We start from the raw sequence: 11,480 nt of genomic DNA on the forward strand, positions 1-11,480 counted from the left end.
CATCTTGAATTCCAAATATCTAGATATATTTTTAGATCTTTTATAAAATAATTATCTTCTCCAATAAACTTAAGTTTGGCTTTAAAAATTCACAATAAAAAAAAAATATAGTAAACTTTCAAAATTATGAAACTTACATTCAAAATCTCTTATTCAAAAATTTGAAAACTGAATTATTTTAATTTAATCTATTGTAAATCTATTTTATTGATATCAAACATCTATCAAACCTAAAATAAGCCAAATTTTGATTTTATCCAACCTACCACTTATTCCAAAAACAAGTAACAAAGACAAAATCCATGATTAGATTTAAATGAATGGAAAATAACTATTTAAATTTACATTACAATTTTGTTGTATGTGTAAATATAGATTAGTTAAATCCCATAGCTAATTTGAATTAATTAGGGAAGAAAAATAAGAAAGAGATTAGTTTATTTTGAATCAAATTCTTAAAGTTGTTATCAAAATTTGATTTAAATATTAAAAATAAATTCAAATTCCAAAAGAGGGTGAAAATTACGGAATTAGCTCATTTTCAATTTTGAAATCGAATATATTAGATTACAATTTAATTAATTTGGTTATTAATCAAGCTATTCAATTACACTGTATTTATATCCTAGTTATTAATCAAGTTTTTCACTTACACTATATTTATATCTCAGTTCAAACTCTATATTTACACTGTATTTAATATTCAGGGCATACGAACCAACTAAGGGCAAATAAGATATTATCAAAATGTCACCCACGTGGTTGAACATTTGCCATTAATCATATTATTTTTGGCTTTTACTATATCTTAAATCACCAATGGACCTAAAAGGATAAACTGATGGATAAAGATAAATTTAATATAATACCTAACACTATATATCCAAAGAATCCTCATTTGTCACTGTTCTATCTAATTTTCAGTTTTGCCATTTAAAATAATCAAATCCAACAAATGAGCTGATCCGGCGACAACGGGCCATTTAAGGCTGACTTACCAGGCCACGAGGGTCACAAATGCAATTATAGCAAAGTTATGTCCTAAACAGAAAACTAAAAAAGAAAAAAGGATTTGAGACTAAAATGAAAAAAGGTGTAAACTCCGGGACGGAGAAGAGTGCCCGAGGAAAATGGCGGCAAGACAGAAAGCGGTGGCGACGCTGCCGAATCTAATTAGAAGCCTTAGAAACGATCGCCGGAGGCCCGGTCTCAGCCAGCCTCTGCCGTCGTTGAGACGCGCATTTTCACTTTACGATCAGATCAATCTCATCGACAATGTTCCCGAAGATCAGCTTCGCTTTCAACGGTACAGCCCTAACTTCTCATTTTCGTCTTTTGCATCGATTTCTTTCCTCAATTTGATATCGTCGATTCTTTTATGCGGGCATTTAAGGTATACTGAGACGGGGTTCACTGTGAACGGGGTGGATTATGAGGGGAGCTTGCTATGCGTTGGGAATTTGTTGATGTCTTGGAGTCCTAAGAAATTTTCGGAAATTACGCCTGAGAGGTTTGCTTTTTGTATCTTCCTTAATTTACAATACTTCATTTACTTCCTTAGTTATTTTTGGTAATTGAAATGTTTTTTTTTGCAGCTTGTCTATCTTCCAGATTGTGCGGCCCATTCCAGGTAAAGTCTGTTGTTTTGTTTAGTAAAAGGATTGAATTATTGGACATGTTGAAATAGTTTAGATATGAATGTCCGAAGTTACCTAGATTCACGTTTCTATTGAAATGTTTTCTCTTGAGCTATTTTTCTCGAGTTTCAATTTATTGGTTCTTATATATATGTGTGTGTATATATATTTTGTGATCAATAAGGGTCATGAGTTTGATAAGGGACTTGGGAGTGAGTTAATCCATGGTGACCACCTTCTAGGATTTAATATCTAGGAGTTTCCTTGACAGCCAAATGTTGTAGGATCAGATGGGTTGTTCGTAAGATTAGTTAATGCAAGTTAGCCTCAAATACTATATATATATTTTTTTTATCTTTGGACGAGCAAGGTTCTTGGTTTGGTTTTTCTATGCCTGAAGCATGAGGGAGACTATCATTTATTTCCTTTTCTTTTAATATTTTCAACGTGTGGAGTAGGATTTGCGCCTCTGACTTATTGGTGGAGGGTATGTGTTGTGAGATATGTGCATGTTGGCTTATTTATTTCATTGAAGTATCCTACAACTATGTCTTGGTTTTTCTGTTTAAAGGTTTAAATTTTGGAGAATTTGAAGCATGTACCAAGGAATCTGATAGGCAAGTCTACCCTCCATATATTTTGATTGCTTGAGAAGAGGGAAGAGGAACAAATGAGATAGTTGCATCAGCTAGCTGATGTTGTTATATCAACTGGATCAGTTAGCCAATATTACTGTGATGCAAAATAGTTAGATGGAAGGGGTTTGTAATCTATTATAGAGATGGGAGAATGAATCCAAAATTTGTAAATTTGTTATTGAAAAAGGGAAGGAATAGCGTAATTAGAGTGGAGTGACATTATACTTCTTGAATATGTGGAAGATTTGCATTTCTCAACTATTGAATGGATTACCAAAGCCCTAAGTTCTTGCTTCTTTATTCTTTCTCTGATTCTGAGATATATCAAAATCAGTTATCTTGAGGATGACACATGTGTTGTACTTTTCTGGTAATGTGGTCGATGGCTTCCTTTCATAGGCATTCTTCTAGAATCTGACATGAGATATTACCTCACTTTGAAATTGTATGCAGAAGCTGGCCTGTAAACCAGATGTTCTGTTTATTTTTCATCACTGCCATCATCATCTTAGTGACGTGTACTGTTCATATGTTGCTCTGTGCAAGCTTTTTATTTATTTATTTATTTATTTTTTAATTTGATTTCTACTGTCAACGGATTACTTTTCTTCATTTGAAAGCTTGTTTATTTTCGTGAATGTCAGAAATTCTAATACTTGGCTGTGGAAGATATACTGAACCAGTAAATCCTGAATTGAGGCAGTTCATTCGTTCCACTGGCATGAAGTTGGAAGCTGTAGACACGGTACTTATGGTTTTAAACTACGACGTTTGTTTTATAATTGGATCTATCTTGATCTATATTATCCGATAACTAAGGCCTTGTTTGGTTAATGGTTTCGTTCTTGGATTTCTATTTTAAAAATTATGCCTATTTTCTCTCAATTTATTGCAATAATTTGCATCTTTTTTTGGGTACAATAGTTGAACTTTTAGCCAAATTCTAAAAAGATAAACAACTTTCTAAAAACTACTTTTTTTAGTTTTCAAAATTTGGCTTGGTTTTTTAAAACATTAATAAAAAGTAGATAACAAATAAAAAAATTTAGTGGTGGTGAGGAGTGTTTATGGACTTAATTTTTAAAAACAAAAAACAAAAGACAAATAGTTACCAAATGGGCCTAAGATAATTATTTTTCATACAACTGAAGACCAAGATACCGAACTATCTTACGGGTCTGTGACTAATTGGTGGGAAACAGTATATTCTTTGTATAGGATAAGAAAATAGGTGGGAAAACATCCACCAACCATAGTAGCCTAGTCAAAAGAGATTGTAGTAGGTTACTGTAATGTCTAGTTTGTGATAAGAAAAACTAATGTGTCACCGATGCCAGTAATATCCTCTTTTCCTTACAATCACTTGATCAGATGGGTTCTAAAGACTTTTTAGCTATCTAAGATATTAAAAAACCACATGGTTTGTAGCAAAGCAACTGCTGCTGGGTACTGTAATAGTGCTAGTTTCGGACTTATTGGAAATAGAGTGATTTATTTCGTAGGTGATATTAATAATGGAGTTAAGTTCAACTGTTCAAGAGCTATCTTTAGAACCCAGATTAGATTACTTTTGCTCCAAGAAAGAAACTAGTTTAATCTGTTGGCTGGTTGGAATCTCAAATGGATTCATTTTATCTAAATTTAACTAGTTTTTGACATGATGGCCAATTGGTTGGTTATCTGACTGTAGACCAAGTAGTTATCTGCGCTTGTCTTCTTGCAAGGGAATCCTCGTGTCGAAAATATGCACTCGGAAAATAGGCCTTCTCTTTTTGTACTACCTGTTTGGATAATGCCAAATACCCAAGTAGTACTTCTCGATTAACTTCAAACTTTTTTGTCGAGAGTATATGTTTAAATCAGTTGAGCAAAGTTGGCGTATTATCGCTCACTAAACTAACAAAGCCTTTGTTATTTGCAGAGAAATGCGGCATCAACATATAATATCCTAAATGAGGAAGGTAGAATTGTAGCTGCAGCACTTCTGCCTTACGGAGTTTCTTCATGACCCACCGTCCAGAGCCAGACTCGGCCATTCTTATGGATGCCTCTCCAATTGCAGGATTCTTCTATCTTTCAAATCTTACAAGTATTCCTAAGCGCTTTGATCATTACTCATTTGTAGACTGACTGCAAGTACTTAGTCACTTGGTCCTTTTTGCTGTGTAGATATACTGTTATGGTCAAAACCTGCCATCAAGAATTTTGGCAATAAGCTTTTGTTGCCAAAAGCTTTTGTTAAAATAGCAAAAGTGATTTTAACCCTACCAAAATCATTCCCAAACATAGTACAATGGAATTCATTTGAAAGAGCCATTTTCCAAGATAAAATGATCAGGAACCACTTTCTGTTAACCATCACGGTTAACTGTCATGAGTTTAATTAGTAACTTGAAGGGAATGAGTTCAATTCATGATAACCACACATAGGATTTAATATCCTACAATATTTTTTGACACCTAAATATGTTATAGGGTGAGATGAGTTGTCTATGAAATTCATTGAAGTGTGCACAAGCTTTGAAATTTGGCAATCATATCTGAAGAAGAAATTTTGCACACAACTTTCATCATCATACATCACACATCACAGAGAGAAAAGGGTGCTTTCTGTCGTGAAAGAAAGACTTCACCTATGACAGACAATTCGGGTGTAGATACTCCAAGTGCTGGCCCTAGCTTTTAAGATTTGAGATGTTTCGTATCTTTCAAAATCATGACTTCAAGCTCTTAGGTCAAAAATTTAATAATTTGATTTTTCTTTTTCTTTTTTGTCTCTCAAAATCTGATTTAGAGTGGAGAAGTTCATATGAGACTTGAGAGTCTAATGTATGGTACGAAGTGTAACACCTATGGCCTAGTGGTGATTGAGATAAGTGAAAATGTTAAAGTAGCTTTGATCTGATATGTTCAAACATAATGATAACTACCTATGTAGAATTTTTAAATTTCAAAGAGTTCTCTAAGAACAAGAGGCACCATTTAGCAGCTATTTTATTTTTGTTATATGTTTATAGAAATTATGCTGGTTACCTCATAACACTTTAGTAAGCTTCTTAAAAATACATTTAAATTCTAAGTGCGGTTTGAGTTTTCATAAAGATAGATAATCAAATAAAAAAAATTATAGGTGCAAATAGTATTTATAAGCTTAAAGTGATTATCAAACAAGACCTATATATAGAAAGAATAAGATTAAGTTGTTCACTTGAAATGTGGGAAGTTAATAGGGGTGAGGATGACGGACCGGAAAATCAAGCCAACAAATAGAATCAATTGATCAAATGTCAATCGGTTGGAGAAGTGTTAGGGGCAATCGAAAATCGATCAACTAATTGATTATATATATAAATATATAGTAACTAAAGGGAATCGAATTCCCACAGTGGAAGTGAACGATCGTTTGTGTCTAAAAATTTTCTTTGGAAACTCAATAAAAGAAAAACAGAGAACTAAGAGGATAAACAACATTCAATCTAAGACATGCTTTACTACGTATAATTACAGAGAAAAAAGGTACATAGTGTACATACCCTTGAAGATACACAATCTTCGTGTATTCCTCTCTGGTGGTCACAACTAGTGAGAATCTTCTTCATCATGAACAAATCCCCACGACACAGCTAAACAATGCTCCTTGGACACTACCACAAAAGTTACCTTGCTATTCTCAAGGTGAGAATAACAACAGAGTAGTAAGTGTGCCTATGATTTTGGTAAGAGAATTGAGAAAGTATTTGAGAGGAACTGTTACAGAGGAAGGAAGATGAGGTAGAGAGATCTATTTCATAGATCAATTTCACATATGGATATCAACCACCTCAAATTCTCTACCAAGAACCTTTCTATACGAGGGATGAGGGAGTTATCCTCTCAACATGTAAAATAACTACCTTTGGGAGTTATTTTACTTTTTATTTACATTAATATAATTAAAAACCAACTATACATTATATCATATATAATATACAACCTATAGTTTATATAAACTATAGTTTATATTCTCTCATATAATCAATAGTTTTAATATGAATCATATGTATATTAATTTTAATCTATAGTTTTTATATAAATCTCATTCATATAATTAATATTTGAATCATATTCAAATAATAATCTCTCTCATCAAATTATATAGTTCTAATATGAATTATATCCATATTAATTCTAACATATAGTTTTTATATGAGTAAATATTTGAATCATATTCAAATATTCATCTCTCATTAAACTTTATAATATAATGTATCCACATATATTATATTAATTGTATCTCATACAATTAATTTCCTTTAATTAATTTGAACAATTCAAATTAATCCAAAATTAATTGATTCTCATTAAACCCTTATTGAGCTGGAAAGAGGATATTATGGACCTACAGGTTAAACGCTCAAATGATATGAGATTAATTAACCAAACTCTTTAATTAAATTAATCAATCAACATTTATTAACTGTCGATCACTCCATTAAAGATCGAAAGTTTCACTCTATGGTAAAATATCGACCCTGACCAACCAATGATCACCTCTAGAAGTTAAGACATGTATTTTTAACCAAAAGGATAGTTATTTGAATTCCCCCACTTGAAATGTTAAACTAAAAAAATATAATAATCATAATAATAATAAGGCAAAATGTGGTACGATTAAATTGATTGGTAAAATCATAGCTTAAGATTTTGATAGGCTCGAAATTTCAATAGAGGGAAATTTCTATTTTCCCCATATTTTTTGAAATTTCCATTGCTATTTTTTTTAGCAATTAACTATGCTAGCTCAATGGAAGTTTTTTCTCTTTTACTATAAAAATTGGGGGATTTTCAAAAATAGAAAAAATGGGAAACTATTTCCAGAAATAGAAAAATTTAATCTTCTTTGATAGAGACGGATAAAAGTATATCGGTGTCTATTAGGTGATATAAACTGATAGAAGTCTATCATTGATACTATGTGATAGATGTTGATAGAAGTTTTTCAGTGTTTATCAATGTGTTTTTTGCTATTTATATAAATAGTTTGATATTTTTTCTATATGTAAAAATTTCTTTAAAAAAATTTTACTTTCAAGAAACCTCATATTTTCATTCAAATTTTTTCTATTGAATTTTCACATAATTTCATCTCAAACTTGAATTGATGTGAGTTCTTTAATATTCCCCTCATTTTCTATCAAACTCTATTTACTTCTGGAGTTTTCTATTTTTTTTTTTCCTATTATGTTGTGCTATGTTTAATGCTATGCTTTTTACATCCCTCTTATGTTTAATGTTATAATTTTTCAATTTTTATCATGTTATGTCTTGTCAATGTAATGCTATGATATTTTTTACTTTATAGAGATGACGATTAAAATGGTCAATCATATTTTAATTCGGTCACAATCAAATTTCATTAATTTATTATAACAATTTCCATTAATTTTCATAAAGTTTCCCAAAATTTTCATTGATATCAATATTTTTATAAAATCGGACCTCATCGACGTTGATATTTCAGACCTTGGGTAAAATTAGTGAATACCATCTAATTGTTGTTGCGACAATCATAATGAATTGAATTACAAAGTGACAAATTTACCACTTAATTATCTTATGACATGAATTGTTATCTTGAAGTATGTTTTCACAACTAAGAAGCATGTGATTTGAATCTTCTACTCCTATTATACTAAAAGAAATTACAAGAAAAATATTTCAGAATTGGCATTTTCCATATAACGGTAAAAAATGGATTTGAGTCACAACACATCTTGCCAATTACAATATTATTAACTCGAAAATCATTCTAAAATAGGGGCGAAAATGTATCATATCCCCCAATTATATTACAACATTTTTTATTCTAAAAAGAAATCATCAGTTTGAATTAGTATTTTATTGTTACACCATTGTAAACTTCTCTTAAATTTCTGGCTCTGAACTCAACTCTCCTCATCATTTAGAAGAGAATCTGCGCTTCTGGGATGTTGCTTTACTTGATCCTCATACTTCTTAAGATCCTGAGTTTCATTGTTCTCCATCTTCATGAATTGGAACCCCATTATATATCGATACTCTCCTGTCCCGAGGCAACGGGAGCAGTAGCCGAGACCGCTCCCACCACAAGTCCTGCACCTGCAATAGTAATTGAGGGCTAGTTTTGGTGATGTGAAAAGAGAGAACATTTACGAAGTTATCAGTGCAGAAAGGAAATATCACAAACAGTCATACCATCTTGGCCATTTCCCTTTTGGAAGCATTTCTAGGTGAACAAAATTTGTCCTCCCTATTTTCAGAGCATAAGGACATGTTACTTAAAAGGGAATGAACAAATAAATTCAATTCAAAATTTCTGGTGGAATAACTGCCAGTTACTTAAACGAGATTATAAGCTCTGAACCCAAAATTTCTGATGTAAAAGGTCCTAATTAGCTATGTAATGGAGGGATTTGTGAGAGAGAGAGGAAAAAGAGAGACCTCTTCCACAACAATGGTGACAGTCAACTCTTCCACTTCCATTGCATATCACACAAGGTGGATCTGGCTTCTTTCTTTTTTCTCTCCTAACATTTGACTGGAGAAAGAGAAAACATTACCATGAGAATGACTATGAAAACATATATAAGGCCATATTTGGAAGTGACTTTTGAACCAGTGATTTTAGCAAAAAATGATACATCATTAGAAGGTGTTTAATGATAAATCATTAATATTTGGTTTTACATTATAAAATGTAGATTTTAAATAACCAAAGGTGATGTTGAATGATTAATATATAATGGTTGGTTCTAAAAGTAATTGCGGAATCATAGAATTAGTAAAGTTCCCCATTTTAAAAAATGGTTACTTTCTTAAATAATTCTTGGTTAATCACTTGAGCCAAAATCACCTCCCAAGTGACTAACGTAAAAGTGATTTAGGATATTTCGAAAATGACGTCCACAACATTGCCAAACATAACCCTATTAAAATGGAAGTGATTTTAGCAATGGCAAAAATCACTCCCAAGCATGCCTTAATCCTTTGTTAAGGTATAACTGTCACTTGGTTTGATTAGGTAAATCACGTTCGCATTAGCAAAGCAAACTTGAGAACTAAATAAAAGTACAATAGAAGTATCAAAACCGATACATCTAATAATCACGAGTACAGGAAACAAAAGAAAATTACGCTAAATCATCTATAGCCACAAAATATCCCCACTTAATTCTTCTTAATACCCGGACAAAAACATTTCCTACCATATGAAAGCCAAGCACACAAAACAGAACCCATGTAGTAAAAGCATTAATATCAATAGGAAAATTACTTGAAAATGTATTGATATAACCCATTGAGATATAAAAGATAATGGAAATTACAATATAACTCCCTTATTTCTAGGTACTTGGACCCTCCCTCTTGAGATATCTTTCAAATTCTAATTCACTCACCAAATGCCTACCTTCTTAATCCCCACCCCCTTTATTTATAACCCAATATCCTAACCAATTATTAAGGCCCTAGTGATAATGATTTCCTTTTTTGTTTCCTATTTTGCTTGTTTCGTCCCAATTTTTCAATTATAGTTTTCACATTTCTTAGAGGAACACTTGAACTCAAGTCAAATTCCAAAAATAAAAACAAGTTTTTGAAAATATTTTTTTAAAAAATTTTCAATACTTGGCTTGATTTTTCAAAACATCAGTAGAAAGTGGAGAGCAAAACATAGAAATATGGGTGGAAGTAGTGTTCATAAGCTTAATTTTCAAAAAATAAAAAACCAACTAGTTATCAAGCATGGCCTAATTTCAAACTTACAATAACATTTCTATCAAGCATATCATTGAAATCAGCACCATAAAATGAGCAAAAGGGAAGCAGAAATAAGTTTCACTGAAGAATAAATTAGATACTATGTGGTTTCAAGAGTCTTCAGAACAAACAATTCGTAGGTGAATAATGGAAATACAATTGAAGTTACAATCAATAACGATCATAGTGATATCAATACATAAATTCCCTTATAGACCTCTAATCTCAAACAGTACTTGGTAAATTAACCAAGGATTGCTCTTTCACACTCAGTCAAATAGCAGCTATAGTCATATTCCTCATCATTAGACTAAACAGAAGCACAATTTGAAGTGCTTTCTGCAGAAAGAACACCCAAACTTCAATTAAGAGCTAAAATGATTGCCCCATGAAGGGTAAGGATCTGAGCAAGAGTATTAACATTGGGGACATGAATTACAGTTAAGAAATGTCCTTCATACATTAAGATAAAGCTAAACATGAAGAGAATACAAGAACAGAGAACAAAAAAGGGCTTGAGATAAACGAAAGACACAACAACAGGGATTAGTTAAAAAAGTGAACAATCCAGCCAAATGGGGCAAATTATTTTCACATTCCAAAGCTTTTTCTCACTGAGCAAAACGATAGGAATTGAAGTTTAGGTAAGCGAATTACCTCAGTTCTGACGATCCAAGAAGGCTTTGGAATTGATAGACGAGGAAGAGGGGTTGAGTTCCGAGGAGGAGTTACGCCATTTGAGTCTGTGGCTTTCAATTGAACGGCTGGAAGAACAATCGGCGTTGTTCCCGCCGCCATCCAGAACCGGCCGACGACCTCCGTCGCTCAGTTTTGCCGTTCCGGCAAAAACGCGAACAAGAGAGGAGGCTCCGTTTTGTTTTTTGGCGGTGACTGGCTTCCGAACATGAAAAATGCTAAATTAAAATAAGAAATGTTAAAATTTTTATTTAATAACACATTACTCCCTAACCTATAGTTTGCCCATGTGAGTTTATTAGCTCTAATTATTTACTTAGTTATTGAAATTTACAATTTATAATGATTTAATCTGAAATTAAATAAGAACCAGACCAATTCTGACATAATTTAGATTAAATTATAAGTTTAATCCTAACTTTCTAAATTTTGCATTTAATCTATAAAGATATTTGTTGAATGAGAAATTTCGGCGAATCACGAGTTGTCACATCATCAATGAAAGCCCGAGCCTATTGGAAAAATTATAAGTTGGATTGGGTCGAATAATTAAAGTCGTTCGGCCCCAACCCAATTCAAACCCATGGTAAAATATTGGGTTAAATTAAAGATTAAGTTCAAGCCTAGTATTTCGGCCCAACAACAAATGAGCCCAAACCCAACTTTAGTTAAAACCCAATTTGGACCCAATAAAGTAATTAGGTCCAAGCCTATGTAAGGCCCATGAGAAACC

The 11,480-nt window shown here is 32.2% G+C and overlaps 2 protein-coding genes across 2 annotated transcripts; one reads left to right on the top strand and one right to left on the bottom strand.

Moving 5' to 3' along the window:
- The first annotated feature begins 1,018 nt into the window (after nt 1-1,018).
- LOC150031462 (uncharacterized) lies at nt 1,019-4,548 on the top strand. Its single transcript, XM_090308889.1, has 5 exons — nt 1,019-1,306; nt 1,394-1,510; nt 1,596-1,630; nt 2,920-3,020; nt 4,197-4,548. Exons 1-5 carry the CDS (start codon nt 1,131-1,133, stop codon nt 4,281-4,283), a joined length of 516 nt encoding a protein of 171 aa, XP_090165015.1. The 5' UTR covers nt 1,019-1,130; the 3' UTR covers nt 4,284-4,548.
- Nucleotides 4,549-7,970: 3,422 nt separating this feature from the next.
- LOC120092800 (uncharacterized) lies at nt 7,971-11,014 on the bottom strand. The gene is made up of 4 exons (XM_039051002.2): nt 10,709-11,014; nt 8,735-8,831; nt 8,489-8,543; nt 7,971-8,392 (listed from the first exon to the last, which is right to left on the bottom strand). Exons 1-4 carry the CDS (start codon nt 10,847-10,849, stop codon nt 8,200-8,202), a joined length of 486 nt encoding a protein of 161 aa, XP_038906930.1. The 5' UTR covers nt 10,850-11,014; the 3' UTR covers nt 7,971-8,199.
- Nucleotides 11,015-11,480: the final 466 nt, after the last annotated feature.

This window comes from Benincasa hispida, unplaced genomic scaffold (genome assembly GCF_027475165.1).
Source record: "Benincasa hispida cultivar pf3 unplaced genomic scaffold, pf3_genome.v1.1 HicScf119, whole genome shotgun sequence".
NCBI classification, from domain to species: domain Eukaryota; kingdom Viridiplantae; phylum Streptophyta; class Magnoliopsida; order Cucurbitales; family Cucurbitaceae; genus Benincasa; species Benincasa hispida.

What these genes read in the sequence shown, in the direction of transcription:
- LOC120092800 (XM_039051002.2), bottom strand. Translation starts at nt 10,849, where the DNA reads ATGGCGGCGGGAACAACGCCGATTGTTCTTCCAGCCGTTCAATTGAAA. An exon ending in CTTGGATCGTCAGAACTGAG is followed by an intron (nt 8,832 to 10,708) that starts GTAATTCGCTTA and finishes CTCTTTCTCCAG; the next exon opens with TCAAATGTTAGGAGAGAAAA. An exon ending in TCACCATTGTTGTGGAAGAG is followed by an intron (nt 8,544 to 8,734) that starts GTCTCTCTTTTT and finishes CTCTGAAAATAG; the next exon opens with GGAGGACAAATTTTGTTCAC.
- LOC150031462 (XM_090308889.1), top strand. Translation starts at nt 1,131, where the DNA reads ATGGCGGCAAGACAGAAAGCGGTGGCGACGCTGCCGAATCTAATTAGA. An exon ending in TCGGAAATTACGCCTGAGAG is followed by an intron (nt 1,511 to 1,595) that starts GTTTGCTTTTTG and finishes TTTTTTTTGCAG; the next exon opens with CTTGTCTATCTTCCAGATTG. An exon ending in AGTTGGAAGCTGTAGACACG is followed by an intron (nt 3,021 to 4,196) that starts GTACTTATGGTT and finishes TGTTATTTGCAG; the next exon opens with AGAAATGCGGCATCAACATA.